Source organism: Danio rerio, chromosome 3 (assembly GCF_052040795.2).
Source record: "Danio rerio strain M-AB ecotype USA chromosome 3, GRCz13ab, whole genome shotgun sequence".
In the NCBI taxonomy this organism is placed as follows: domain Eukaryota; kingdom Metazoa; phylum Chordata; class Actinopteri; order Cypriniformes; family Danionidae; genus Danio; species Danio rerio.
Window position 1 is genome coordinate 11,039,353 of NC_141023.1, and position 26,611 is coordinate 11,065,963.

At 37.7% G+C, this 26,611-nt stretch overlaps 1 protein-coding gene across 4 annotated transcripts; it reads right to left on the bottom strand.

The window, feature by feature from the left end:
• Positions 1 to 14: 14 nt before the first annotated feature.
• Positions 15 to 26,611, bottom strand: tfap4 (transcription factor AP-4 (activating enhancer binding protein 4)). 4 transcript variants are annotated; one of them, XR_015480460.1, is made up of 8 exons: positions 26,230 to 26,611; positions 19,296 to 19,461; positions 16,495 to 16,593; positions 16,113 to 16,286; positions 9,935 to 10,096; positions 5,488 to 5,655; positions 1,433 to 4,094; positions 15 to 1,272 (listed from the first exon to the last, which is right to left on the bottom strand). XR_015480460.1 is itself a non-coding variant. In XM_087243955.1 (7 exons), exons 1-7 carry the CDS (start codon positions 26,316 to 26,318, stop codon positions 3,945 to 3,947), a joined length of 1,008 nt encoding a protein of 335 aa, XP_087100081.1. In that variant the 5' UTR covers positions 26,319 to 26,611; the 3' UTR covers positions 15 to 3,944. The 4 variants fall into 4 exon arrangements, 2 of the variants coding, with proteins under 2 accessions (XP_087100081.1, XP_087100083.1); XR_015480461.1 differs by lacking the exon at positions 9,935 to 10,096; XM_087243955.1 differs by having other exon boundaries at positions 15 to 4,094.

Consider the following 26,611-nt stretch of genomic DNA (forward strand, 5'->3'; position numbering starts at 1 on the left):
AATACTCTAAGAAGTTGTAAAAAACAAAGTACAAACTTTATTATTCTGTTTTTACAAAGGCACAAGCCTCTTTTCCCCAGTTAAAAAAAAATACAATAGTTTCTCAACAACCAATTGGACTGACTGTCCCACATAAAGAAAAAAAAAAAGACAAAAACAGAAACGAAACAAAAATCAAGAGATGACAGACGATAAGAGAGGGAGAAGATGAGAGACAGGACAAAGTCTGGAGACTGCAGAGACGGCCAGAGGACGTGTGGTGTGTGTGTGTGTGTATGTGTGCGCCAGGACAAAACGCTGAGGGTTAAACACAGCCGTGTGGTTCAAAAATCACAGCGAGAAGAGCTTCGGTCGAGGAGAGCATCTCTACGAAAACAAGAGTGGCTCCTCGTTGTACTACAGTAAGTGCTTCAGGTTCATAAAATCGTCCGCCGTTCCCCCTCGACACACAACCCAACCTCTGATATGTCCTCAGGATTTCTTACAGTGATTTCTTCTGGGAGTAGAAAATACACAAAAAATTACACACCCTGTGGCTTCTGTAGAGGAAATGTTCAAACGGGAGGACCAAAAAACCTTTTTTCTCGCAAACCGTTTTTACAGACCGAACATGGAAAACAAACGAGACACTCGTTTCTATGACCCAAGCAAACCATTATCCGAATAGAAAAGCGCAATGAACAAACAAAACGGAAAAAACGACCAATATTAGACTAGAATGTTCTTCTGAAAGCCAAATACAAATGACAAAATCCACAGAGCCAGCGTGCTGACAGCACCTGATAAATCCAGAAGGGAAAAAACAACAACACACAATCTGTCCAGCAGCAAAAAGATTCCCTGTAATAATTTGGAAATTGATTAGGGACATGCACGCTCTCGAAGATTTCAGCCTAATGCGAATAAAAACAAGACACTTTCGACTATGGCCAAATCGTGCCGGCTGCATGACCGGCAACACAAAACAACAACAGACTTTTCTGGAATGTTTGGAGATGCGACTGGAGATGACGATGACTGTGATGCACCATGCCTTACCGCTGCCGTCCGGCCTCGCTCTCTAGCACCACCTTCAGGGCTAGTTTAAGGCAGGCCTCTGTGCCTCACTGCGCACATCGAAGCTGTGTTAAGGCAAGCCACTGGCACGGGATATATACACGCTCCGTCTCTCAATCCCACCAGGGGTATGAGGAGCTCACAGTTTCGCATGGCTGATCCAAGAGGTGTCTTAGAGCAGCGTTTCTCAACCTCGTTCCTGGAGCACCACCAGCACTGCAGGTTTCGGATGTCACCTTTGTCAGTCACACCCATTACAGGTCTTTTAGTCTCTGCTAATGAGCTGCTGATCTGAATCAGGTGTGTTTGGTTAAGGAGACATGGAAAATGTGCAGAGCCAGTGGTACTCCAGGAATGTGGTTGAGAAACAGAGCACAGTCTCGATCTCAATTGCTGGAGGGCCGCAGCTCTGCAGTTTTTCCTCCAACCCTAATCAAACACAGCTGATCCAATTAATCAAGGTGTTCGAGACTACTAGATTTAACAAGTGTTTAATTAGGGTTGGAGCAAAACTGTGCGGAGCTTGGCTCTCAAGGAATTGGGTTTGAGATTTATGTCTTAAAGGCATTGTTCACCCAAAACGTCACGACTCGCAATACTGGCATTTCGATACCAAGCAGTACTGAAATTTTAAAGAAATGTCAATTTTTCTGCTAACATTTAACTGCATTACTAAACACAAATGATTGGCCATTGTGTTCACATGCTCAACAGAAAGGACTGTAATTGGCTGTGACTTTCACCGCTGTTCACAGAGTGCACACACAGAAACAGAGAAGGTATGAAGATTAGCTAGTCAGTCGATGAGCTGACATATAAGCGATCTGCTGATGGATCGACTGATCTACGCTGCTTTCAAACAATTAGCGGTGCGTTTGCACTTTAGCTGTTTAAGAACGCACACAAATATTAGCTGGAAATGGATTGTTTTAAAGCCTGGTACGTCTATGAGCTGACATACAAGTGATCTGCTGATGGATCGACTGATCTACGCGGCTTTCAAACAATTATTGTTGCTTTAAAATTTTTATTTTAAAATTGCAGTATCGTGACGACACAGCTATTTACTCTCCATCAAGCACAATAACAGATATCCTGAAGAAAGCTGAAAACGTGTAAGCGTTAACATTCATGGTAGGAGAAACAAATATGTTCGTCAGTAGCTACCAGTTTCAGGAAGTCTTCAGAATATCTTTTGTGCTCAACGGAAGAAAGAAACTAGTGAATAAACACCACAATTTTCAGTTTTGGGGTGAACGATTGCTTTAAAAATCCCAAAGGAGCAACTCCTGCATTATTTAGCATCAATTGATTACCTTTGCTCGGGTGTTTATAGTTGGAGTTAAGCTCTGCAGGACTGTGCACCTATAGGACTGGACATCTCTAGCTTTTTTCCGGCAAGCCCAAGCAGGAGTAGCACCACATCGTCATCCGTGTGATTATCTGCAGGGTGTACGAATGTACAAGTCGTACGGCGAAAATTACAGACAGAACAAAACATTCAAAATGAGCGGAGTGAACCAGCGAGTGCATAGAGCGCGAGATTATAGGCCAGCCACTCCTTGGTGCAACCGTAAACATCACGAAACGCCACAAATGTGCGCTTGACAGGACAAAACGGACAAGACAACATGTTTGGGAGAAGGGTCGCAAAGTTCATTCTGAAGGGGGCGAGAACCAAAAGAGCTGCATAGGCTTAAATCGGGCCTTGACAACCCTGGTAGTGCTATTTCCACACTTTCTTTACAAAGAACAGAACTTTACGCTTCTATTAGCAAGTGTGCTAACAAAAAAAAAAAATACAAATTTACTTGCAGGTAGACGTACCTGCCATTTAGCTTATTCCATTTTACACACAAAGAACATGAGAAAAAAAAATCAGCCAGAATTTTTTTTAGGACAGGACTGGGGGGGCGTTTATGGTGACGGAGGGAGTGCTTCACCTTGCACAAGTGTGCGTACTGGGAACCCAGCCCAGTAAAGGCGAGCGACAATAAGTGCACTAAGTTCCCCCTCGTCTCTCTTTGCGTTATTTACAAAGTGTGCATGACACAAAGCCCCATTAAGCAACGGCGGTCTTTATCCAGCTATCGGCGCCTGTCGGCAAATGGGAGCATGTCTGCAAACGAAAAAAAGTGAAAAACAAAAAGGTAACATTTCCTCTAAAGTATCCGGAAGCCGTGGTGTGGAACAGGTTTCTGAAGTCTCATTGGCTCACAGTGATGCTTCAAGCCTCCCCAGAACAGAAAGAGAAATATGACGGGGCGGGGAAGCGGAGAGAGAGTGAGAGAGCCCGGGGCAAAGGGGTTGTTTTTGAGAGAGATGAGACGTCTTGTAGCGCAAGGAACAGGAATGGGAATCCTCCAATCAGAACACTCTAATGCCCTCTTATGGGCAGGAAGTGAAAACAGGAAGTGAAAGGCCTTAAAGGCCCATAGCAGATTCAGACAGCGATTTTTCGTGATTCCCCTCACAAAAATCGCCTACCTAGGAGCGTGTGTTGGCGAAACTGAACACAATTTTAACAGATGAGTATGAATGAGAGCTGTGTAATATGAATGTATTAACAAGTGACCAGAGTGCTATGGAGTACGGTGTGAGTATACATAAGCGTGCTCGTTCTGTCTGCGGCACATTTCCTGTAACATTTCCTTTTATTTAATCCCCTCAATGTTTTCTTTTTTTAAACATTTTTTTATCCCCCCAAGAAACCTTCAAGTCATTGAGTCTGTGAGTCCCGTATGCGAGTGTGAAGAAGACAGGAGGAGAGAGAAAGAGAGAGAGAGTATTTCTGCAGGAGACCCTTCCCTACGGACCCTGCCGCCCTGTTGCGCACCCCCTGGTACACACATGGAGGGCGGATATGAGGGCGGAGGCGAGCCGGGCAGTTAACAGTCCTCAGATCCTTCGTTGTCGGAGGCGGTATCGGAGTCGCCGGTGTCTGTCAGGACTCGTCCCGGGGTGACGATGACCGCACGACGCTTTTCCTCCTCGGGCACCGCCAGCCTGTCCTGCGTGCCTTCGATGTGCTGAATAGCCTGCAAAAACAAACCAAGCAGCTGTCAGTCATGATAAAAATTGTGATAAGTGAAATTATTGTCATTTATTTTAAAGGAACACTCCGCTTGTCATGCAAACAGACTCATTTTACAGCTCTCCTAGAGTTAAACCATTGACCTTTAGCATTTCTGAATTCTTTCAACCAATTTCTGGGTTTGTCGTGAGCACTTTTAGCTTAGCTTAGCATAAATCATTGAATTGGATTAGACTTTTAGCATCTGACTCAATGAGCTTTGATAATTTTCCTGTAATAAAAGTGATATTATTGTCATTTAAAGGGGACACTCCAATTTCTATGCAAATGGGCTCATTTTACAATTCTTTGAGAGTTGAATAGTTGAGTTTTACAATTTTTTTGTCCATTAAGTCAATCTCTGGGACTGTTAGAAGCACTTTTTGCTTAGCATTAGCATCTCACTCGAATGACCAAAGAATTTGGATGATTTTTCCATTTAAAAGCTTGAATCTGTAGATACAATGTCTGTGTATCTGCAATAGTCACATCGTAGGATTAGATTATATATTAAAAATTAAATGGTAGAGATATTATAAAAAAAGTATTCATAAAAGGATGACCATGTTAATTTACATTTGATTGTTTATTTTCTGCACTTGAATACTGTTAGACAGCACAGAAAGCTATATAGCACTGTTTATTTTTGCTCTGTCGCGTTTAAATATGCTTTTAATTTACTATATTTCATGCAAATGCACTGGATAGACAACAATTTGATTATCTCAGTGCATCTAAATAGATGAAATCTTTCCAAATCGAGCTATTCAAATCATCTCATGTAGTTATATTCATACCGCTATATATAAAATCGCAGCAAAACAAAATATTGTCAGATTTTTCCAATTGCCCTAGCTGTCAGTCATGATAAATAAATTGATGAGTCATATATGTTCACTGGTGATGTTATTGAGATATTATTACCATTTAAAAGAAAACTTTTTATGCAAATGGGCTCATTTTATAACTCTCTTAGAGTTAAATCGAATCTCTGCGATTGTTGGGAGCACTTTTAGCTTAGCATAAATCATTAAAACGGATTGGACCGTTAGCATTTCACTCAATGACCAGAGTTTTGATCATTTTCCGATTTAAAGTTTGACTCTTCTGTAGACTGATGAGAAGATGGCAGATGTTTACTGTATGACGACTGAAATCACCAAACGGCTCTAAACAATTACTAAATGCGCTACAGAATATCACGTTTACACTACTTTTTACTCATAGTTTGAGTAATATTTTACAACAGATACTCTTACTCGCTACATTTTTGGGCAGATGATGGTACATTTACTAGAGTATGATTCTTCTGTGCTCTTTCCACCACTGTCCTGGAGCGGTGCAGACGTGTGTTGTACCTGCACAATGGTGTCCAAGTTCTGTCGTGATGTGGATGCTGTGTTGATCACGGAGGCGGGGCACATGGTTACCACGGTGACATGATGGGGTGGCGGAGGCGGCGCTGGGGCAGGAACAATTACTGTGGCGTGTTGAGTGGGCGCAGGCGGCGTGGCAGGAGAAAACACCTAAGGAGAAAACACAACACACGAGGATGGTTACCAACAGCCAATCAAAACATCATGCATGCATTCCCTTTATATATGCTCTTATTCTGACTACCATAAAGCAGTGCTTCCCAACCCTGTACCTTGAGGCACACCAAAAGTACATATTTTGGATGTCTCCCTTATCTGACCCATTTATTTTAGGTTTTGGAGTAATCTAATGTTCTGATGAGTTGATTAAGGTGTGTTTGATTAGAGAAAGGTTGGTGTACTGTTGGGTGTGCCTTCAAGAACAGGGCTGGAAAACATTATTAACAAGTGCTCATAGAAGATTAAAAAAAGACAAAGAATCCAAAAAAATGGTCTAAATTACAGTAATATTGAGAATATCTTATAATTATTTTATTAATGTCAGCTTCTTAGCATTAACAACTCAAAATAATACAAGTATAAACAAATAAAATACAAATACACAAACAAATATTCTTTACATCAGATTTTTAACACTAATATTACAAATTCTGCATGTTAACATATTAAAATCCAAATAGTTTCCATTGTAAAATTATCTAATTTCATTTCTGAGATGATCCAAGAGTTATGCGATGCTTCAGAAATATTTTTATTGAGATTTTGATGCTCAACATTTCTTAATGATGGAAAACATCATAATTCTTCATATTTTTGTGCAAACCTTAATGGATCCTTTCAAATTATCCTTGGACAACGTTTAACAACATGCACTTAAAACAGAAATCCCTTTATTTAGCTGTTTACTGTTAGTTTTTGTCAATTTAATTTGAATAAAAGTATTCATTTAACAACAAAATGACCCCAAATATGATTAAAATTTAACAGTCAATTTCTACAACATCTTCACTACACGCATAAATACATTTCACAAAAGATGACAAAAACATATTCAAATGATTTAATGATTAAAATAAAGTCTTACCCTGCATAATTATTTGAGCACTGCGCATATTATGTGTAAATTATGGGAGTAATCTCTGATAATCAATCATTGAAGTGATTTATAAAACTGGGTACAGTAAGGTGTCATTATTCTCCCCACAGTTCAAGCATTCAATACTAAAAAAGAAACTTTCATTAATTTTCCTTTAGCCTAGTCTCTATTTCAGGAGGTCGCCACAGCAGAATTAACCGCCAACTATTCCACAGCTGAATGATTCAGCATGTTTTACGCAGCAGATGCCCTTCCAGCTGCAACCCAGTACTAGGAAACGCCCATACACTCTCACATTCACACTCATACACTACCGACAATTGAGTTTATTCAATTCTCCTATAGAGCATGTCTTTGGACTGTGGGGGAAACTGGAGCACCTGGAGGAATTAGAATCGGTTTATTGCCAAGTAAGTGTGCTTTACACACACAAGGAATTTGTTTTGGCTACCGAAGCATCCAGTGTACGTAGAGTAACAAGCGACAACACAAAATATACATAAGAAACCCACGCTAACAAGAGGAGCACATGCAAACTCCACACAGAAATGCCAACTGGCCCAGCCAGGACTTAAACCAGCAACCTTCTTGCTGTGAGGTGCCAGTGCAAACCACTGAGCCACCATGCCACCAAAAAGGAACCTTACTAGAATTAACAAATGACTTTCAGCAGACTATAAATAACCCCAAAAGTACAAAACCTGTCTTTCTGCAGCAATATTTCAGACATGAGGCTGAATAAAAAAAAAAAAACACAAATACTCTTCAGATAATAACATTACATTAACATACCAAACATAATGCTATTTTCATGATGGATAAAATAAAAACACAAACCCAAAATGTACCTGTTAGCCTGCATTTACACTGCACTGTTCAAGTGACTCAATTCCAATTTGTTTCTCCCATGTGTCACAGATCGGATATGGCCCATGTACGTGTAAGCAAGAAAAAAATCGAATGGATTCCGATTAACTCAAATCGGATTCAGGCCTTGTTCATTTATGGAAATGTATCCGATATTAATTGGATCTGTGTTCTTGTGTTTGCAGTGTAAGCAGGTAGATCGGATTTTCACCTGTCAATGCGAGTCGTGCGTCATTAAAAACCGTAGCGAATGACGTCAAGTCTGACACTTTCATCTCTAGAACAGACTTCAGCAGAGTCCCAAACCTTAAATCTCATACACGAGCACTTAAACAGCTTTTTATATTGTCATATAGCACAGGTATTTAAGCATGTTAACAAGAAACAGAGAGACAGCATGTGAGAGCGTAACATAAGATGCCTATTGGTTTAAAATGTCCAAGATTAAAAGAAGACGGCCAAATGAGAACTTTTCTGTCATAAACTATAGTAAAACAACAATTTGTCAATAAATTAAAGCCAGAGAACAAATTAAATACGGGAATGGAGAAAAGAGCGCTCTTTAATTATCAGCTGTCAGTCAGCGCCCGCTCGTTTTTTGCCCGCTCATTGCGTCATTACTATGTGCAGTGTAAATGCAGAAGATGATGTAAGCAGGTCATCAAAAAAATTGGAGAGTCACAAAATTGGAATTGACCATTAAGATCTGCAGTGAAAATGCAGCCTTAGTCAGTTTTAATAATGAATATATAGATCATTTATAGCCATGGGACCCACATTTTTACATGGTCATCAAGCCGTGACCCAAATTTTTAGGAACTAAAATACAATTTTTGGAATTATAATTAATTTGTATTTGTTTCCATACACAAGTAGTGACTGATAAATCATAAGAAAATCACCAACAATTACAAATAAACTATATTTTATTGCCGTCACAGAAATATTACAAAGTAAAAACAAAAAATACTGTAAACAGTGGTTAGGGTAAGGAAATGTTCAGTTACCATTAACTAAAACTGAACTGTTAATAAAACATGTTGTCAGGTTCTATGTTGTTTTAGTTTAGGAGCTTTCATGCTCACTTGTGAGAGCACCTCACTACCTATGACACACTGAGGCTTTAAGTCTTTTTTTTTTCCTTGTCAAATATGTAAATCTATACTTTACTTATTCAGGGTCATACTTGTGCTTCGACATATTTGTTGCTTTAATTAAATGAAATTTCACATGTCAAACAGTACGGTTGTCGTGCACACATTTCATAATAAAAGTCAAAATAAGTTTACAATAAAACTTTTGTTTTTTTGACCACACAATCCGCGGCCCACTGAAAATGTTCCCGCGACCCACTTTTGGGTCACGACCCACCAGTTAAGAAACACTGATTTATAGCACACTCCTATTATTTTACAATGATTCTTTTCAGTTCTTTGGACAAAGTTGCTTGAATGATTTTAAACGCGTCTACTTTGCAGCTTGTGTGTAGCATGTGGTTTATTTACATTCTTTAGTAAGAGGCTCAGCGCTTTTAAGACTAGTCTACTAATTTTATCTTCATTATAAGTTCATTAGGTTTTATGTTCAATCCGACTAAATTTGCAAAAATAATCAAGTCAACTTAAAGGAGACCTATTATGCCCCTTCTTAAAAGACGTAAAATAAGTCTGCGATGTGCCTAATGTGTGTATGCTTTTTTCCCCCCTCAAAATACCACACAAATGTTTATAATTTTTTTTAAACTGACCCTATTCAAGTTTGATCCTAACTGTGCCATTTTGGTGACTGTCGCTTTAAATTCAAATGAGATTGTGCTCTTTTGAAAAGAGGGCGGAGCTACAAATGCCTGTGTCAGCATAGTGGCAGATTCAAAAATGCTAATGAGGGATAGATCGTCACTAATGGGCGGGGCTTTCCCCCTCTGATGACACGTACAAAGGGAGAATGTCAATCAAAGTGCTTCTGCAGACTGTTTTTAATCAAGAGTGATTATAAAAAAGTAAAATGTGTATAATTTTACCATTCAAAGCTGGTTATGTTCACAGTCTGTCATCACAAAACTGTGTTTAAACCCCTTATAAAAGTGATTTTTGCATAACAGGTGCCCTTAAATCGGTTTGTGTTGGGACAACCCAGCGTGTTCTACAGTGTAAACTTTAATAACTTCTGATTTGATGCAAAATAAAACTCAAATTAGCATTAAAGATTTCTCCATTTAATTTTTGATAATTAACTTAAAATTCTTCCAGCTGATACTTTTTTTTAAGAAACATCCCTGAAAGTGCTCAGACCCAGAGTATAAAAATGAATCAGCAAATGAATAGATCTTTAAATTCTACTAATGCCCTCTAGTGGATCATCACAACAGATCAACACATGCATGATGCATTGCAAAACTTGTCTGTTATGCGAAAGCACTGGGTTGAGTGTTAGTGAAGGAGTGATGTATATGAGAGCGAGTCTGACCAGCGGGCTGCGTGCAGGAGTGCTGGACTCTTTTCCCAGCTGTTCCTGTTGCTGCTGCTGCTGAAGACGGAGCAGGGTTTGTGTCTGCACATGCTGTTCCTGGACCTGCTGTGCAATCACCTTTAGCTTTTCAGGGTACAAGTGAGCATCCAGTGAGCGGATCTGACAGAAAGACACAATGAGTATGTTTTTTTTACATGCACACCAATATGCTGAGAACTCACAAAAGAATCAGCTTCCTGAAATAAACCTGACGTTTACGTGCAAGCCAACAACATGCCAACGCTAGGTTTACAAGATGCATTGGGATAGTTCCCCCAAAAAATAAAAATTGTCATCGTTTATTTGTTCAAACCTATGAGATTTTCTTCTGTTGAGCACAAAATAAGATATTTTGAAAACTCCTGGCACAAACTAACTTCCATAGTAGGAAATACTAGTTTAAAATATCTCTTATTTTGTGCTCAACAGAAGATGGAACCTCCTAAAAGGTTTAAAACCACATGACGGAGAATAACCGAAGAGGCAAATTTCATTATTGGGAAAACTATACCTATAATAAACCAGTTTATTTGTTGTAAATGATGCAAAAACCTATTTATTCTGTGTGTATCCTAGATTAAATGTTTAATTAATGTCAGTTGTCATGTTGAATAAATAATTAAAAACTGGACAGCTTGTTTTTTAATTTATCTTCTTAAGTTGCTACCTTGTTTCGCTTAAATTTATTTCGATTAAAATTCTTTGGTTAAGGAAAGTGTTTGAGATTGTTGTATGCATTAACATTAACACTATTTTTTTGTTAGAAATGGGCAAATTTTACAAATAAACAGTAGAGTAATAACATTTTTTCTAATCCTTTCAGTTGATCTCCGAATTTTAGCATAGCTTAGCATAAATCATTGAATCGGATTAGACCATTAGCATCACAAAAAAGTTTAGATATTTTTTTTCTATTTAAAGCTTGACTCTTCTGATGTTATGCAGCGCGCTGCAAAAAATATAATGACAAAAAGTCAACAGATATTTTTATGTTGCTTTAACTTATTTTAATGAGTTAATCAGGTTTCAACTACTTTTAAGTTATACAAAGTATAACTTCATATTTTTAGTAAGTTTGATTGTTGCAAGTTGAAATGACTCAAAAAGTCAGCAAGATTTTTTTTTACAGCGTGCATTTATAGACATTGAACATTTTCTAGGCTGATATGGCTAGCAACTACACTCTCATACAGGCACTTTGCAGTCGTCCATGGCTGTAGCAGGCCCAATATTAAGTTGTGCAGCATCACCGTGTGTACCAGTGCTTTTCATCAAGTACATTAACTCTAAAATCTATTGTACGTTTGCTCGGTTCACTGCCAATGAAAAAACACTTGGACATTAATGGCGAAAAACATTTAGAAAAACAAATGTGGTATTTAGTTTAGCTTAGTTCAGAATGATTAAAAGTAACTGCTTAAAATAAAGTAAAAATGAAGCAAAAATTTTCGCCCTCCCATGCAAAATATATATATATATATATATATATATATATATATATATATATATATATATATATATATATATAATTTATAAAGCAATTTTTCACAGTATTTCCTATAATATTTCTTTCTTCTGGAAAAAGTTTTATTTGTTTTATTTCAGTTAGAATAAAATCAGTTTTTAATTAAATAAAAAAAAAACACTATTTTAAGATTAATGTTATTAGCGCCCTTAAGCAACACTTGTTTTCCACTGTCTACAGAACAAACCAACGCTATAAAATGACTTGCCTAATTACCCTAACCTGCCTAATTAACCTAGTTAAGCCTTTAAAATGTCATTTTAAGCTGAACACTATTATCTTGAAAAATATCTAGTAAAATATTATGTACTGTCATCATGGCAAAGATAAAAGAAATCAGTAGGGATGCTTTGATCAGTATTTTTGCAGCCGATACGGAGTACCGATTCCTTGTCATGGTGATCGGCCGATATAGAGTACCGATTCTGATCCTTTAAGCTTTATAATGCATAAAGCACATTTACCTTCTAAGTATGACACTTAAAATAAAACTATAAAATAAAACTGTATCCTTACCCAAGAGAATACATGAAGGATGCTGCAAATAATCCCTTAAAATTGTCTCTTATGACCATTTACTGTGAATATTCCATGAAGCCGCTAATAGATAAAACTGATTTTAAAAGTTGTAAGAAAAATGACTTGCAATCCAATTTGAAAACCTTGCAAATGACGAGAGAAGAATTCAAAATGTCTCAATGAATAAAACGTTTTGAGTGCAAATTTGAAGTTAAAAGGCACGCCAACATATTCATTACTTCTTTACTAAAAAGGAAATAGGCCCTATAAACTACTGTTTATTGCAATAAGGATATTACAACAATTTATATGAATAAATACTGAAGTTTAAATTCAAGTTTTAACTTTCACTTTATGTAAAAAGCCCTAAATACACGCACTAAAAATATATACTTGTAAACAAACAGATCGGCCAGATAAGGAGTGAGTCATGAAAAGGGATTATCAGCCAATAGCAATTGATTGGAGCATCCCTTGAAATCAGTTACACCAAGTGGTTAACCTAGGTATTGCACTGCTGGTTTTTAACATGCATATACAGGTTGCAAGATTGATGAAACCAACAGCAGTGTGCCTGACTGTCAAGCCTAAAGGCTGATTTAAACAGTGTTGAAATTAAAAGCAACGGCACTCGATAGAAGGAATAGTAAATAAATTAAAAGGAGTTGTCCTAACAAACTAGCATGTCCTAAACACGTAGTATGTTTCCTAAATTTCACCAAACATAGTGTTTTTAGGCTTTAGAAGAGTCAAAAACGTACATACAGCACCTTTAAAACTATTATGTTCAGAAAAGTGTTCAAAATATCCATCGTTTATACAGATATTAGGGGGAAACACATTTGACAGGAGGGCTAATGATTCTGACTTCAACTGTATGGCCGGTGCTACTGCTTGTGAATGAACCAATAGGTGCTTATTACAAGTCTCATGCCTCAATGATGCATTTATAATGATCAGTTAATGGATTATCCATTCACAACTTTACTCCAGTAACAAACAATTGGAGTGCACGTTCACATGACCACATGCAATTTGGTTTAAGTAAAAATCAGGTTAAGGATGTACATGTACACACACTCATTATGCAACAGTCAGCTCACATCTTGAGGAAAACTCTTTAATACTTGTTTTGTGCGCCTGAGGTTGTTTCTCTAGCGCGTTTCACGCATAGCGCCAGAGATTGAGCTTTAATTTGCACTTCAAGAGTGATGTTCAGAAGCGACTGGCGCTCTCGAGGGAGCTGCACACCTTCTGTGATTCCTCATTAAATATGCAAAGACTAAAGTGAGCTAATTTTAGCGCGCAAACCGATGCGGTGGAGGAAAAAGTTTGATAACGGATTGCACAGATGACTTATCTTCAGCACTGGGACGTCTCAAATACAGACCTATAGGAGCAAAACTTTGAAAGAGGTGTTTTTTTTCATTAATAAATTTGCCAAATAATGATGGCAAAGATCTATTATGAATGAGAACAGGCTGTGAAATAGGATGACCAAAAGGGATAGTAGGAAAAAAAATTGATAGATGTTAATATAATAGTGGTAGCACGGTGGCTCAGTGGTTAGCACTATTGCCTCACAGCGCTGTCACTGGTTCGAGTGCCAGCTGGGTAAAGTCTAGATCGGATATGCGGCCGGCTGGGAATGCAATATTTACATCAATACAGCAGCATAACAATTATTCATATCTAAGGTGGGGGTAGGTGTTGAAAAACACAATTTATTAGGTCATTTAATAGACGACAACATAAACAATACTCGAAACAACTACTGTTTTTATGTTACTGTGATGGTTGGGTTTAAGATGGGGGTAGACGTTAATTAAATACAACTAATGGGAAATTTAACAAATAATATAAATAATTCCCTTTAACTTCCGGCCGCAACCATATCCGAATCCAGCAACAACGTTCCAGCTGGGTCTGTTGGCATTTCTGTGTGGAGTTTGCATGTTTTCCCCGTGTTGCTGTGGGTTTCCTCCACAAGTCTAAAGACATGCACTATAGGTAGTGGTGTAACGGATCACAAATCTCCCGGTTCGAATCACATTATGGTTTTTTTAGTCACATTAAACCGTTTATCAGAACAGCCAACAAGAGGAGGAGACCAGTGTAATTTGCTTTCCATTTATTACCAAAACAGCACTGCAAGACACTTTTGGTTTTAAACAAACAGAACTTAGAAGATGTAATTTTATTAAAAATCAAATGAAGAAATAATCAGCTGAATAATAAAAAAGAAAAAGAAAAAAAGAACAGTAAAAATATTCAGTACTGTGAAAAATTCACTGTTACCACAACTGTTGCTGATAACACTACATGTAGAATATTTATGTTTAGTCTCATTTTTAATAAATGTTTCAGTTATTCACTCATAAAACTTCATGTTTCATTGCTACACCGCAAAAAAATCCTGGTTGCCTTAAATTAAGCTGATTCAAATTATCCATTAAACTTACATTACGTTAAACTGACTTAAAACAACTTGTGTAACTTATAAAATTAAGTTAGAACATGAAAAACTTGGTTTAATAAGTTACAATGACCTTAAAACACATGTTGTCAGGACTAATTGATCATCAATGTTTTACCGTGTAGATGTGTCGTTTTCGAAGAATCATTCAGTGGAATATTTTGACGGCTGGTTGTCGCCACCTGTTGGCTAAATAATGTAATTGCTGCCTACAATTCCCATTTTCGAGCGTCAAATAAAGTGTTAAATGAGTATGATTTCAATCTTTACCATAATCATCAGTGGCTTTTTCTGAAGTATAAACTGTTCTCCCAGTACTTCTGTGTTATTTGACTGTTTGTAACTTCATAACTCAAGACTAAAGACTGAATCTCTTGATTTTTGCGTTTTCAGATTTGAATGCAGTGAATTGAAGGATTAAAAAACATCAGCAAATCGCCATCATTTATAATTTATGTTGCGTGGGTGTTGAGATCCTGACCTTTCAATGATTAATCGTGCAGCTTATACTGAATATATTAATGCAGACTAAACAAGATGTGACAGAAAACACCTTTAATAACCTAAGAAACCCACCTAATTGCAAATAACCCACCACAACTTCTTCCATCATATTTTACCGGAAAGCCTAAATGCTTTCATACATGTGATGTTAATGACGCGAGAGGCGATCTCTCTGTGAACATTACACATTTAGAATTAATCTACAAATTGAAGGTGATTAATCTGCGGGCCACATGTGTTCTGAACTGTGGATTATGATTCATACGAATCTTTCAAATCTTTTTCAATGTAAACACGTGCTTGACGGACGCGTGTGATCATTACACTTGCATGTTTTTTAGACACCGTGTCAAGACCTTATTTGTTCCTCATTTGTAAGTCGCTTTGGATAAAAGCGTCTGCTAAATGACTAAATGTAAATGTAAGATCTTAAGCTTTCTCAGGAAGCACTGTCCATAACTGTCAGGTCCGAAAAGCAGTGGACCAATCAGAAGAGCTTGGAGGCGGGGCAACCATTGCGAGCTTCTGTTTAGAGTACAAAGTAGGCATGAAAGCCCTTTTAATTTACTGTTACATCATGAACAGTAGGGCGGGACAATAGTGAGGAGAGGCGGGACATAGTGTAGCTCCTCCCCATTTGTTTCATCACAGCTCTGCAAGTGAGAGTGGCTGAGCTCGAGTGCATCAAACGAGAAGTGTCTTAAAGGGGGCGGGGCATGTCAGATACTTGGGCGCATTTGATTGGTCAGGAGATGTAATGAGAAACTGAAGTATGAGGTGACGTGAATAAAACGGTTGATCCATTTAAGTGGAAGTGACAAACTACAGGCTTTACATGTTTATATCAGTTTTATATCTTCTAAACACGAATTGTGTCACTGTTTTGGTGCGCACTAGCTTGTAGATATCCTAAATACTTGCAATACTGATGCTAACATCTAACTTTATTCTAATTTCATGATACCTTTAAATATACTGTTAATAACAAACAGCAAATTTAATTCAAGCATTTTTAAGGATCCGTGTTTGTTTTGAAGTACTTCCCAGGCCTTGAATACACGTGTGTGAAATTCAAGCACTTTAAAAGGAGTGTAATATGGTCACTAGTGTACCTGCTCTTCCAGCATCATGCGAACGGAGCGCTCTTTATCCAGCTGCTGTCGGAGCTCGATCATCTCTCTCCGCAGATCCTCCACCTTCTCCTCCTCCAGGATATCTGGAGAGCCGATGCCTTCGTCCTTCTCCTCCGCGCGCCTCCTCTTCGGGGACGAGCCGCTGAACTCCTTCTGATGGCAGCAAGAGAAAAAAAAAACATTAGAGGATATAAAGAAACAGACAATATCTTACATGAGCTGTAAAAAAAGATGAGCAAATCACAAATCTTTAGGCTGCATTGATCATATTAAAACATTAGAGGATTTGCAGAAATGGATGATATCTAATATGAGAGCAGTAAAAAAGATGGATTTATCTGATGTGTTGATATTAAAATACCTGTATGTAGCGTTTGAGTTGGGTGTTTTGTTGCAGCAGTCGCGTCTTCTCCTGCTCCAGAGAAAAGATGTATTCGGCCGTCTGCTGTAAGATGGCAGCCTGAGAGAGAGAGAGAGAGAGAGAGAGAGAGAGAGAGAGAAAGAGAGACATATTACATCCATCTGAATGCGCTGACATAATCTGGGATCAGTGCATTTTTATATATTTTTTCTTCAGCAAATAGTATAAAGGTGCTGTAAGTCAGTTTTTGACTTATCTAAAGCATAAAAATACCATCATATGTTTGCAGATATTTAAGAAACATGCTAAGTGAACATTGTTTATGTGAAAAACAATGCTAATGTCAGATATTTTGCTTTGAAAATGTGCGTTACGTGCCAGAACGTCTGTCTTTGTTTTGGTCATTTAACCCGCCCACTAGGCTTGGGCGGTATTATGGTAATATGGTACACCGTGGGGTCTAAAAATAGCAACGGTGTCAGTTTCAATATCGTTATACAGTCCTAAACAATGCACTTAAATAGTAGACAAGTATTAAATAAGAAATAATATTTATTTAATGCCTACAAATCCATATGCGTGACTCATCACGGGACAGTGTGGAGGAAAGAGAGATCGAGAGAGAGAGAGAGAGAGAGAGGTGAGGTGAGATGGCGAGTCGTGCACCAAGTGACCTGCAGTTTTGCAGTATTTTCGATTTCGACGGAACGAGAAGGGAGATGTGGCAAATACAAACTAGAGGTCTGCATTCCCGCTGCTGTCCCGCAGGAGCTGACCATATTTCTTGCGGTATGGGAATAAATTTCCAAATAAAATGCGGGAGCGGTCGGTAACTCGTGTAATTTGAAAGGTTTGAATACTTATACGTCAAGTGATCGGCGTACCCACGGCGCAAGCCTTGCGCAGAGCCGTGCATTTATACCTCTGAGCACTGTTTCTGTTCCTCTGCAATAACACTTCCGAAATGATAGCTGGCAGTGACGTGCTTATGTTCCTCTGTGTCGAATTTCTTCGCTGGTGTTATGTTTTTTCTGAACGCTTCCTTTGCATACAAGTGGTTTAAACACACTCATTTTGAAGCAGGAAACGGTGGACGTGCAACAACTTTAACCATGAGGTAAACACAAAACACAATCAATCACACAATAAACACAATCGCTCCATTGGGGTCGTGCTGCTCACGGTCCAACCCACACTCGTCAGAGCTAACAAGTCGCCCAATCACAGAGCTTGCGCTACGCGTCGTTGTGACATGTAGTTACTTTTTTTGAGAAGTGTGCATCAGTGATGCGGACGGCCACGGCAAGGGCTATGCGTCTACGTGTAGGCCGCGGCGTAGCATAGCTGTAGCTGTGCTTGACGCAGAAGTATAAATCAGCCTTTAGTCAATTATATTGCAGCACTTTGCGGTAAACAGCATATTTGATTCATTAGGTCATAAAGGCGCTAAAGGTATGTGTCTGTGACCAAAATGCGACCTCCAGTGGACAGAAGCAGACTCCGAAATGAGACGCAAATTCAGAGTTCTACATGAGGTGGTTATTAATTAGCTTATAACATCAATATTATGAGCGTAAAATTTGGTGAGCAGATTACAGTATGAACCCGTTTCCTGACAACATAATACGTGACAAGATTTGCACCAGACGAAACACAACAGAAATGTAAGTACTGCCATTCAGAAGCACAGAATAGCAATAAGTTGGGATGCAACAATAATAGATTTGGGTTGTACGACTATAGTCTGAGGGATAATCACGATTATCGCAATTTTTATGCATCCATTAATTTCAAAACACTACTAGTTTAGAAAAATCCCATGAAAACGCCCAATTTTTTTTAAGTGTTATTTATTGCTGCTCATTAACCAAATAATACAGCACAAAATTAATAATAAAAAAAACAAACAATAGTCCATTTCTCTTTGGACTTAAAAATAAATGAAAGCAAGACTTTGCCATTTAAACACAAGTGATAATTTTAGACTGAAAATGACTAACAATTAATAAATAAATAGGACCTGTGTAATGTACATCTAAACCACATATTAGCTTAGCCTTTTTAAATGTTGTAATGTTCAACTGGGTGCGCCTGGAAAGCACAAGCACGTTGTTCCCAATGTGCACACAAGCTGCGCACCTCCATTGGAAATAACGAACTTGCGCGCACAAACACATGTGAATAGCCCTTAATTAATAGCCTCAGCCATAATTAATCTTGCGTGTGTTGTGTGTATTAGCCTCGGTGTACAACTCGAAACTTTAAACAAGCGCACAGTTGGCATAAGTTTTGTTTAGTTGCAGCAGTTTTGTTCTGCACAAAAATGCGGTGTTGATAAGCCTTTACTGTTAATTACCAATGTTAAATGAAAACAAGTTTAATAGTGAAATTGGTATATCGCTGCATCCCAAAGTGAATCATTTTTAAGTGCTGAATGCATTCAATCAATCGATTAATCAATCAAGCAGGAGAAAAGAACGGCTCCAAATGATTGTTTTATGCATCAGACTAAACCGATTTGACTCCACTTCATTCAAGCACATTCAATTTCAGCCCAATGGAATCACAATTTCACTTCTTTGCCCCGATCATGATTCAGTTTCCTGCAGTTCCACCTTTTTCTTCGCAATTCTGAATTTACCTAAATTTCTCAATGTGTCTTTAAAAGCTCAACAGATTCAAACCACATTCGTTTATAAGAGCTTCAGAATGATTGGTCAGCAAGCAACAGCATGTATTTTTCTATAGTGTGAGCTGAAGATTTGGATCAAGTGTGTTTTCCTGCAGCCGTCTGGACTCACCTTGCTGAGTTTTTCTCCGTCACTGTGTGGGATGAGTGTTTTCAGGGACTGGAAGCCGGCGTTGATGCTCTGCATGCGACGGCGCTCGTTACTGTTGGCGATTTCCCTCCGAATGCGCCGCTCCTGGTCCCGCGCCGTCTCTGGCGTGAGGGGAATGTTTGCTAAGCTGCGAAAATGAAACACCGCTGCCAATCAGTGTGCATCAAATAGAAGATCAAATATATAATAATGATGATATTATGATTTAAAAGCGCCTCAAGGACACCTGACAGTCAAAAATAAATAAACAAAATTAAAAACAAATAAAGAAAAATGTATGAAAATGGCACACTGTTGAAATTGTTAAAATTAGCAGTGGACAAGAATTAATCGTGATTAATCGCATCCAAAATAATTATGTTCTGACGTAATATATGCGCGTGTACTGTGCAGAAACATAATAAATATGTTATTTTAAAAATATGGTTATTAGGGCTGCACAATCTATCATTTCAATTAGGATCCCAATTTCAATTTTCTCAGATGTTTTAACAATTACATCTGTCGCAGACAATATATCATGTTACCTGATCTATCTGTAATTATAGGAGAATCATATTAGCTTTATTGTTAAGTTTACGTTTCAATTTGCCATTAATCCAAATAAAGTAAACACTAATTATTTTCCACAACATTAAATCATAATTTATTGGCATATTTTAGCATAGATGTTGTTAAATTGCAGAGAATTATACGTAAAAAGTAGACTAATCTTTTTCATTTCAATTTTTCCACACTTACAATTTTGATGGTAATGGCAGACCCAAGTATAACTGCAATAGTTTGTGATACACCCACAAACATCACTTCTTGTGAAATTCACCTTTTAAATACAAAAATGGGCTATTTTCGGAATAAACAATATTAAATAAAAAGATTCCATACTAAACTTTTATAATATGTGTTTGTGTAAAGGTACACCAATTCCAGCAAAGTGAAAAAATATGAAACAACCACAACTAGAATACCTGGGCAAAATAATTATGAACACAAGCTTAATTATAGAGCAATTTCCACAGTTTTCCGCATTTTATGGCACTTTTATGAATGAAATTTGCTAAAATTCATTCAAGCAAAACAGGGCTTAATTTGTGCTGGAAAAACATCGGATCCAGATTCAGTACCTCTGAAATCTGATCCGGCACCTCATTGTACCGTTCCCCATCCACTATTCACTTTATTTTGCGGCTCACCAACCCTCTCCAACTTCTCCCGCGACACATATACATCCGCGGGTAATATGGCGGATCTGTTAGCCAGATCTGTTCTGGGACCTCGCAATTCACAAATGAAGCACTGGATCAGAATAACAGTGTCTTGTATTTAAAGATTGAAAAGTCGGCTAGAATTGAATGAATGTCCATGTTTGAAAAACTTTGTTCTCCATTAAGAGATAGTTTACCCAAAAATGAACTTACTCCCCATTTACTCTCCCTCATGTGTTTCCTTTAGATTTTTTGTTCAAAAAGAAAGAAATTTATTCTGAAGCACGGTAACTACTACCTTCCACAGGGACATTCAACATTCTTCAAAATATCTTCTCACACACAAAATATAAATTCATTTACTCATCTTTCACTTGATCCAAACTTGAGTTTCTTCCTTCTGTTGAAGGCAAAAGGGCATATTTTGAAGAATGTTCCGGTAACCATTGACTTCCATACTATTAGTTTTTCCTACAATGGAAGTCAATAGTTACCGGTTTTCAACATTTTTCAAAATATCTTTTTTCACACAAAACTCATTTACTCATCCTTCACTTGTTCCAAACTTCTTTTGAGTTCCTTTCTTTTGTTGAATTCAAAAGATAAAAGTTTGAAGAACGTTAAAAAACTGGTAACCAATAAATTACATACTACAAGTTTTTCCTACAATGGAAGTCAACAGTTACCGATTTTTGACATTTTTCAAAATATCTTCTTTCACACAAAATGCAAATTCATTCACCTATCCTTCACTTGTTCTTGTGTTTTGAGTTTCTTCCTTCTACTGAAAGCAAAAGAAGATATTTTGAAGAATGTTCCCCAAATTCCACACTATTAGTTTTTACTACAATGGAAGTCAATAGTTACCGGTTTTCAACATTTTTCAAAATATCTTTTTTCACACAAAACTCATTTACTCATCCTTCACTTGTTCCAAACTGGTTTTGAGTTCTTTCCATCAGATAAATGCAAAAGAAGAATTTTCCCCAACTTCCACACTATACGTTTTTCCTACAATGAAAGTCAATAGTTACAGATTTTTTTCATTCTTCAAAATATCTTCTCACACAAAATGCAAATTAATTTACTTATTCTTCACTTGTTCTTGTGTTTTGAGTTTCTTCCTTCTACTGAACGCAAAAGAAGATATTTTGAAGAACGTCTCGAACTTCCATTGTAGGAAAAACGAATAGTGTGGAAGTCAATAGTTACCGGTTTTTAACATTCTTCTAAATAACTTCTTTCACACAAAGTGCAAATTCATTTACTCGTCCCTCACTTGTTTCAAACTTCTTTTGAGTTCTTTTCTTTTGTTGAATTCAAAAGATAAAAGTTTGAAGAACGTTAAAAAACCGCTACCCATTAAATTACATACTATAAGTTTTTCCTACAATGGAAGTCAACAGTTACCGATTTTTGACATTTTTCAAAATATCTTCTTTCACACAAAATGCAAATTCATTCACCTATCCTTCACTTGTTCTTGTGTGTTGAGTTTCTTCTTTTTACTGAACGCAAAAGAAGATATTTTGAAGAATGTTCCCCAAATTCCACACTACTAGTTTTTCCTACAATGGAAGTCAATAGTTACTGGTTTTCAACATTCTTGAAAATATCTTTTTTTGCACAAAATGCAAATTAATTTGCTCGTCTTTCACTTGTTCCAAACTGGTTTTGAGTTCTTTTCCTCTGTTAAACGAAAAAGAAGATATTTTGAAGAATGCTCCCCAACTTCCACACTTTTAGTTTTTTATACAATTGAAGTCAAGGGTTACTGGTTTTGCACATTCTACAAAATACCCTCTTATTCATTCAACAGAACAAGGGAACTCAAAACAGGTATGGAACAAGTGAAGGATGAGTAAAGATGAATTTGCCTTTTTGTGTGAACCATCCCGCTAACCCCTACAGCACGATGCATCCTTGAGAAAAAGAAACATACGAGTGTGAAACAAACACGTCGGCTTTCCTGAGCGCTCACTGAAGCCTATTGTCTGTAAATTGGAGGCTCTGGAAATCTGTGGCTCTCGCACGATCACAGACGTGCTTTGGCCGAGGAAATCGAACCCTAATTGAACTTCCTCTCTGGTCTGGGCATCTTGCGGGGCATCTCTGGAAAGCCTCTCTTATCAGCAGCGCCTCAGCCGCGTCGGGACAAACACAGTGAACAATTGAGCAGCTAACACCAGCTTTCCCTGATCGCTTCCTTACGGCCAACAGCTCAAAACCCAGCAAACAGATCCAGTGCCAAAATCACAGCGAGAGCCAATAGTGGAAGCCAGAGATACGGCCAGATCAGACGCTTTTGCAGGCTTACACAGGAGCACGATGACCCAGCCTTTTTCATGCACAAAAATAAAAAGCTCACAATGTAAACTATGTGTATTTGAGGTGACAGGCTTTGGACTGGATTCATTTAAAGCACAGGTCTCAAACTCAATTCCTGGAGGGCCGCAGCTCTGCACAGTTTCGCTCCATCCCTATTTAAACACAGCTGATCTGACTGACGAAGGTGTTCATGACACTGTTGAACACCTTGACTATTTGGATCAGCTGTGTTTGATAGGGTTGGAGCAAACCTGCAGAGCTGCGGCCCTCCAGGAATTGTGTTTGAGACCTGTGATTTAAGATCTCGTGATATTAAAATACAACTTGTTTAGATGCTAGATTCAAGGATGCCCATAAGCACAGTTTGTCACTTCCACCTAAATGGATCAACGGTTTTATCCACATCGCCTCATACTTCAGTTTCTCATTAAATTTTCTGACCAATCAAATGCTCTTAAGTGTGACATGCCCCGCCTCCAAGACACTTCTCATTTGATGCTCTAGAACTCAACCACTCTCACTGGCAGAGCTGTGATGATAACAAAACGCTATAGGCTGTTTTTGTAAAAGGGGAGGAGCTACAAGATGTCCCACCTTCTCTCCATGTTTCAGTTGTGATTATGTCAAACATTGAATAAAAAAGCACATCATTCATAGCACTTTACAGGACCTTTAAAGCTGCCATTACAATAAACCAACACATGCATTAAATTATTTATTTCATCACTTTAAAAAATATTTGTTGTATTGAATAATTATTAAATAATAATATATTTTTATTAATATTGTACAATAAGCTTGTACCTTTCTTTCCATATATAATGTATAAATTAAATCCCATTGAGCTAGTATTTGATTTATTTGGGTATTTTAATGTGTATAAAATTGGCCAAACTATTTTTATTATTATATTGTATAAGTTATAAGCTTAAGTGCTGTTTGCTTGGCACTACTCATCTCATAATGTCATTCAGCTGTAATCTATTTAAAAGGGGGTATTGAACGACGTATATATGAATTTAAGCTTTTGCTTTGATTGATCAATTAATTACTAAAAACATTAAATGAAATAATATTAATTATTATTAATATTAATTTACATCACAGGCCTTTAATTCTGTTGCTAATTCAGTGTTAACAGACTATTTATAAATATTAAAACTAATAATAATTATATTTTTAAAATAATGATATTTTAAAATAATTATTTGAGCATTATGGGAATTGTAGTTTTTTTATATTCCCGGCCAGCATACAATTCATGCATTTAATTATATATTTTTTAAATTATGGAAAATAATAAATAATTATGCTTTTATTTTAAAATGATTAAACGGGCATTATGGGAATTGTTTTTTATTCCTGAACTCAGTTAGCATACAATTTCAAAATGGCATTTAATTGAAATTAATTGCAAATGCAATAATTAATGCAATTTATTATTATTTATTATCGAAAATAATTAATAATATTTTTAAAATAATAATATTTAAAAATGATTCATTGGGCATTATAGGAATAGTTAGTTTTTTTTATTCCCGACCTCAGTTGGCATACAAATGAAGCGTTTTATTATTATTATTATTATTAATTATTGTACGTTATTACTGTTTTCAAAATAATATTTTAACGATTAAATGAGTGTGCCTAATGTGTCTAATGATTTATTGTTATAGCAGCTTTAAATAAATCTAGTCCAAAGCTATAAAAATAAAAAACAAATTTACTCTATATTCATGCATATATTTATATTGACAAAGATATTCACAGTACCCACAGATCTGTTTTATTAATCTTTTAAACAGCACTAATAAATCTACAAGGTTTAAATTTGTCAGTAGCAATGCATGCAATCAAATTACAAAATATTACTAATACTAATAATAGAAGTGACTATGTATGTTTATTTCACAACACAAGCTTGTGATTCTGTTCGTAATTCAGTTTTAAGACAATTCAACGAAAATAATAAATAATATTAGCAAAAAGCACAACATTTCTAAAATATTCCACTCATATTAATTGCATTTTGATCACATTATAAACAAACTGCTATAAGCGCAAGTTTTGGCTCAAAATTTTCACTATTTAATACCTACTTGAAAACAACCAGAAAAGGTCTTTCTTTATGTTTGCAAAACTGACCACCAATAAATAAATAAAATTGTCGCTAGTTTATTACATATACATTACAACTACAGCAACACTTCTCAAAAAAAGTTCAAACATAGGCTATTAAGTTTGTGTTTCAGACTAGTACATTTGCAAACTTAAGGCACTATTTTATACCTTAGGGTATTTCAATATACATTGATAAATTGCGTGTAAACAACAACCATCAGCTGTTCGTATAACTACAAGCATCATTTGTATGCCAACTGAGGTCGGGAATACAAAAGAACTACATTTCCCAAAACGCCGTGCGCTAATCGGCTCACTTGCCCCGCCCCCTTCTGAGAATGGATCGCAGACGCATTGACGGGGCCTTCCTTCACCAGCATACACACCCCCTTATTAAAATAACACCAGTTATTAATTTACTAACCTCTAAAAACATAAATCCCCACTCACGCTGCGCCGAAATGGACACGTGAAGCGAGTTAACGAAGCACCTCGCCGGCCTAAATTAAAAAACATCGTGTTCACAGATGATTCGGTCCGCCATTACAACAATGCGCGCTTCCTCCGTCCATGCGGCAGCAGCGACGCAGTCCAAAACCCGTCTGAACCCCGTCCCGCCGCAAGCACCAATGCGTTAATCGCTCTTATCGCCCATTTTCACTCAGAAATCCTCGCGCGCGGGGACTTTTAATGCATTATCGCACTGGGGAGAAACACACGACGCCAAATGCACGAGCCACAAGCATGGCCGCGCACTGCCCACAATAACTTAAGCCCCCCAGAACACACTCCAACTAAAACGCAAACGCGCTCCTAGTCTATAAACAAGCACACACGACCACCAATTCACCAGCAAAATCAAAACAGGCCGCGTTTTTTAATATTAATCGCGCGCGCGAGGTGAGCAGCGTGCCGTGTGTGTGTGCGCGCAACCACGTGGTTTGTGTTTGTTAGACACAAAATGCATCGATTTCGCGGAGATATTTCATCGCTAACAGTGACCTGACAGCCTGGTGGGCTTTTATACACCCCTAAGAGGTGAATGGGAGTTAGAAAATCGAGTCTCGCGTGGGTTAGGCGCTGTGTTGAAGCATTGGAGAGGCGCATGTACACAATAACACAGAAATCGTGCACGCATGTTACTCTAGTAGTAGTGCTGTTGCTGCTGCTGTTGGCGCGCGATTAAAGACAAATCGCACACATGTGAACGTCAAGGCAATGTTTTTGGGGTTTTTACGTACCTGCACAAGCCCCCTATGACTTCTTTCTCGGTTTTCCTGAAATGTTGCAAGGAGGGCACCTTCTGAGCTGGTACCATGAAATACTCCATGCTTCCCCTCTTCTCTCCAGCTCTGGCTCTCCTCTGTGGCTTCTTTTCTTCTTCTACTTTTGTTGTTGATTCAGAAACAGACGCGTTACTTTGGGTCTCGTTCTCATGTACGGAGCGGAGGCGCGCGCGTCCTGCTGATTTTGGGCATGAGCGCGTGAGATGAGTGTTGAGTTGTAAGGTTACTCTATTCTTCCAGCTGATGGGGTTCCCTCGTAGTGTGTGTGTGTATGTGTGTGGCGCTCGCTCGCTCTCTTTCCCTCCCTCCTTCTGCCTCTGTGTGTGTGTGTGTGTGT

Excerpts from the sequence above, each read along its gene's own strand:
- tfap4 (XM_087243955.1), bottom strand. The coding sequence starts at position 26,318 with ATGGAGTATTTCATGGTACCAGCTCAGAAGGTGCCCTCCTTGCAACAT. Across the intron at positions 16,594-19,295 it reads ACGGAGAAAAACTCAGCAAG|GCTGCCATCTTACAGCAGAC; the intron begins GTGAGTCCAGAC and ends TCTCTCTCTCAG. Across the intron at positions 5,656-9,934 it reads CTCCTGCACGCAGCCCGCTG|GTGTTTTCTCCTGCCACGCC; the intron begins GTCAGACTCGCT and ends TTTTCTCCTTAG.